Genomic DNA, 5,011 nt, shown 5'->3' with positions numbered 1-5,011 from the left:
TGTAAATAAATGTTATTTCTATGAGTATTTTAACAGCACAGACATTTGTGATTATGAATCAAAGATGACATCAGGAATTCTGCTTCCCTTGCAATGCAAACTGTTTAAAATACTATTATATCGTTTTTGAGCACCAGTACATTTTTTTTTTGACCGAATGCATATTCCGAATTATCCTCGCCGATGGTATTCCAATATTAAATCGATCCCCGACGCCGTAGGAATACTGAATGAAAAACGTAAAAAATCTAAACTCCCACCAATAACACCTTTGTTTTCTTGGATCCGCGAAATGAAAAATGTCACGTCCATGCCTCCTTGAACGAAGGAATGCATCTCATTCACATTTCTGCTCGTCCAGAAAGTGGAAAATAAAATATAAGTGAACAATTTAATTGGAATATCTTCCTTCTAATATAAATATAGATCGCATTTTTACACCCGCCTGAATGCTGAGGCATTTCTGAACTTCATTTCCGCCTAAATTACATCTCCAGCAAAAAAAAATTAATCAGTAGTTTAGTATTCATACAAAAATAAATTGCCTTTAAATTTAAGTGGGGTATAATGTCAAATTTGTTGCCCTTAGCAGTCTAGAAATAAAGCTGTGCCCAAAATAATTAATAATTAGATATTCTCTGATTCTGCTCATGTAAATAGTATAGTTTTTTATGTGATAACTGCATATCTTAATCTTATAGTTTTTCTGCACTCCCATGGCTTGAAAAAGCAGATATTCATTTGTTTTTATGTGATTATAATGGCACTTTACTTACTCATTAAATCAGGGACTGAAACTGGAACAGTACTGAAACGGTGCATAAAAATATCAATTTTTTTTCTAGAATGGATTGCGATGAATTTAGAAGCAGAGGAAAGGAGATGATAGAGTACATTTGCAACTACCTGGAGAATATAGAAACCAGAAGAGTTACCCCTAACATAGAGCCTGGGTACTTGCGGAAGATACTCCCCGAGGAAGCTCCGGAAAGTCCAGAGGATTGGGAGCACATCATGTCGGACGTTGAGTCCAAAATCATGCCAGGGGTGACCCATTGGCAGCATCCCAGGTTTCACGCGTATTTTCCCAGTGGAAATTCATTTCCGTCAATTTTAGGTGATATGCTGTCGGATGCCATTGGATGCATAGGATTTTCATGGGTATTAGAAGTAGTTTCCTTTTTACTGACTGAAAAAATCTAACTGAAAGTTTCACTTTTCAAAAATTCGAATAAACAAAAGAAAGTTCTTACGTAACAGGAAAATTGTTTAAAAACTTAGATTGCTGGCTTCTAAGACAGATCTCAGTGGTTGAACAATTTCCAGACTGACTAAGACTTAGTCAGCTTAGCTTTTTTCTAAAAAAAGCGATGAGTCTAATCCAATAACATGGCAACTAGTCACTATAATAAATGGTTTTGTCTTATTACTTGTCATAATTCCATTGCTTCATAACACATTTAGCCCAGTTATTATAGACATGAAAGAGTCTGTTTGGGGAAAAAAATACTATTATAAGTTTTTTGCAGAATATTGTTCGGAAACCTGTTATAAATAAAATATCAAAAAATCAACTTGAGACTAGTTGGGAAACTTGTTAAAACAATGGTCAAAATTATGGAAAAGTGGTTTTTTGACTCGCGTAAAAAAACTGTTATTCATAGCGAAAAAAAGGTTTTACAAAAAAGGTAGGTATTAAATAAGCCTATAAAATGAGAAAAGTCCGATTAAATTCCGATAATTTGTTTATGCACAAGAGCTCAAAAATGGTCGAAAATTGCCGTTTTTTTCAATTGCTAATAATTAATGCAATTTTCATCGCAGACACTTGTAATTTAGGATTTTTGAGGCTTTTTGCACCCTTAATAAGTGGTAAAAATTTCAGCCCGAAAGCTGCATTGGTTTAGCGTTGGCGGAATTTGTTATCTAAGAAGATGCTATTTTTAATTCATTTTTCCCAAACTCACAGGCGTTGTAGGGTTTCGATAATTAGTTGTTTTTGTACCTAAATAGTTGTATTGACATATGCATTTACTGAGAATTTAGTTTTTCAAATTTAATTTGTTTAAAAATGACTTTGAAAAAATGTTAATATTACATTAACATTAAGGTGAATTCAACTATTTAATTGCAAAAAAGAAGATAGCGGCGATGCGTTCTATTACTTGGTCTAGCGAACGAGTGGGGAGAGCGAGGCGGAGCATGCGCGCTTAACAATTTAATAAATATTAACATTTTTTCAAAGTAATTTTTAAACAAATTAAATTTGAAAAATTAAATTGTCAGTAAATGCATATGTCAATACAACTATTTAGGTACAAAACAACTAATGATCGAAACCCTACAACACCTGTGAGCTTGGGAAAAATGAATTGAAAATAGCATCTTCTTAGATAACAAATTCCGCCAACGCCAAGCTAATGAAGCTTTTGGGCTGAAATTTTTACTAGTTATTAAGAGTGCAAAAAGCCTCAAAAATACTGAATTACAAGTGTCTGCGATGAAAATTGCATTAATTATTAGCAATTGAAAAAAGCGGACAATTTCGACCATTTTTGAACTCTTGCGCATAAACAAATTATCGGAATTTAATCGGACTTGTCTTATTTTACAGATTTTAATACCTACCTTTTTTGTATAAACCTTTTTTCTCTATGAATAACAGTTTTTTACGCGAGTCAAAGAAACACTTTTCCATAATTTTGACCATTGTTTTAACAAAATTTCCCAACTAGTTTCGAGTTGATTTTTTGATATTTTGTTTATAACACGTTTTTGAATAATATTCCGCAGAGAAACTTCTAATAGTATTTTTTTCCCGAAAAATGACTGGCCTAATTTGTTACATTAAACAGTTCCTCTTATTCAATGACTTTCCTTACTATCTTCTGTCTATATTTATTGCATCATATTTTGGAGCTGAATTTAGAAAATCAAAATAGAAACGCAGTATATTTTAAAACTTCTTTCAGTTTAGTAGTTTTTGATTGTGCAATGTTTCAAAAAGATACACTATCCAAGCGATCAGCATGGGAATAAGTAGTTGTAAGAAATGAACTTTATTCCAGGCTGCATCGCCAGCTTGTACGGAATTGGAAACCATAGTTTTGGACTGGTTAGGTAAGTATGTATCAAGGATTTCGACTATCACCACAACACTCTTTGTGGATCAAGCCAAACATGGACAATGATTTGGAAATATTTTACAGGGAAAGCCATTGGTTTGCCAGATCAGTTTTTGGCTTTCAAGGAAGGGAGTCGGGGTGGAGGTGTGATACAGGTAAGTTCAAATAAATGATCATTGTTTTAATAACACGTTTTCACTACTACTAGTGTTAAATATTGTAAAGATTAAACTTTTAAGGTACTTATTAAGGCAATTCAAATTAATTTTATTTTAAATTCTCATTTCATGAAATCATATTGTACCTAGTGAGTGTCATCCTATTGTGCTTCGTTTATACATACTTATTATCACTTTTGAGTTTGTTTTTTTATATACCTCCTATATTAGATCTGCATTCTGTCCTGTCTTCATATTATGTCTTAGTTCATCCCGTCCGGTCTTTGATTCATCCTTTATTGTCTTCAACATTTCCATAAGCTGTTTCATTGACTCTTCCATTTCTGTTAGTTTAGATCTTTACACTGTCATTCACTGTCTTTTCAGACTAATAATACTCAGGATCCCACTTCTGATCCAATATATATCAAATGTCCTTTATTTAGCACAGTTATTTTGCAACAATTTACAAACTTTGACAACTTTGACGTTTCCCAATGACAAAATTATAGGTAACGTTCAAAAACTCTCTCCACACCATATGTTTTTCGCTGTATTTCGAAATTTCCACAGGTTTCTAAGATCAGTAAAGAATAATATCCGAGCTAAGATCATGAAAGAAATAAATAGAACATATTCTACAAACATCAAGAAACAAATGTATAATTAAAGCACACCAGGGTGACTTTCGCTACAACTATAATACTTATGTTAACCAGTGGCGGCCCGTGGGTTTGAATACAGGGGGGGCGCATTCTGAAAAGAGGACGTAGATCATAACAGCTGCGGGGGGTGTGTGGAAAAATTTTAAGGAATTTGAAGGTCATTGTGTTTTGCAAGTACCCCAAAATGAATACTGTCATTGTATACAGTAGCTACTTAGATACAATGCGAGAAATAAAATTCCAACGTGTGGGGGCTGAAGTGGATAATTGATCAACCAACCCAGTTAGGATATAATTATGTAGATTACTGTAATAGTTCATTCTGTATAGTTTTTGAAGTTCCTTTAAAAACGTGGGCATCACTAAGATGTTTATCTAAAACGGGATCAATTTTTGCACTATAGTCTATCAGTTCTAAAAATACCCCTTTGTTTACCGAGTCACTTTTTTTATTATGTCCACGAAGAGAAAGGTTACATGTACCACATAGTTTTAAGATATTTAAAATTTTTGAAAGAAGCAATCGATTTTTCTTAACTGTTTCGTTATGACTATTTACTATTTATTTGTTCTGCATAAGCACTATTTAAACAAGAAGCAATATTTACTCTTCCTAAAAGTAAAAAACTCACCAACTTATTTTTGTGTTTAGGAGAATTTTCATGTTTCTTAATTTTAATTTCTAAATGTTTCAAGTCAGAAACTCCAGTTTTCGTCCAGTTTTCTTCGCCTCCTCCAAACAATAAACATACAAAACAAAAAAATCTATTTGTTTGGTCACAACCACACAACCACAGGGTCTTATCATAAATGTTTTTATCAAATTTGCGAAAGCCGGCCCACTTTTTGCACTCTTTCTGCACCTCAACTAAATTCAACACTGGCGTTGGACGTCCGTTATTTTTCAATTCGACTTTTTCCTCTAAACTTAAATTACTAATAACAAGTTTTTTTATTTCACAAACCCTCATTTTAAACTTAAACTTATAAAATATAATGTCTTAAAAAGCGCCAAAGCAAAAACAAAACACATATAACCACACTTCAGTGATACGGGTTACTG

General features: G+C 32.9%; 1 protein-coding gene across 1 annotated transcript in view; it reads left to right on the top strand.

The window, feature by feature from the left end:
• The first annotated feature begins 846 nt into the window (after nt 1-846).
• LOC108904229 (aromatic-L-amino-acid decarboxylase-like) overlaps nt 847-5,011 on the top strand; it is a 42,114-nt gene continuing 37,949 nt past the window's right edge. Inside the window, exons 1-3 of the mRNA XM_018706694.1 lie at nt 847-1,161; nt 3,069-3,120; nt 3,210-3,280. Coding sequence (XP_018562210.1) covers nt 847-1,161; nt 3,069-3,120; nt 3,210-3,280 — 438 coding nt within the window. The remainder of the gene's footprint in view (nt 1,162-3,068; nt 3,121-3,209; nt 3,281-5,011) is intronic.

Source organism: Anoplophora glabripennis, unplaced genomic scaffold, assembly GCF_000390285.2.
Source record: "Anoplophora glabripennis isolate ALB-LARVAE unplaced genomic scaffold, Agla_2.0 scaffold46, whole genome shotgun sequence".
Lineage (NCBI taxonomy): Eukaryota > Metazoa > Arthropoda > Insecta > Coleoptera > Cerambycidae > Anoplophora > Anoplophora glabripennis.
This window is presented reverse-complemented; position numbering and strand designations above follow the sequence as displayed.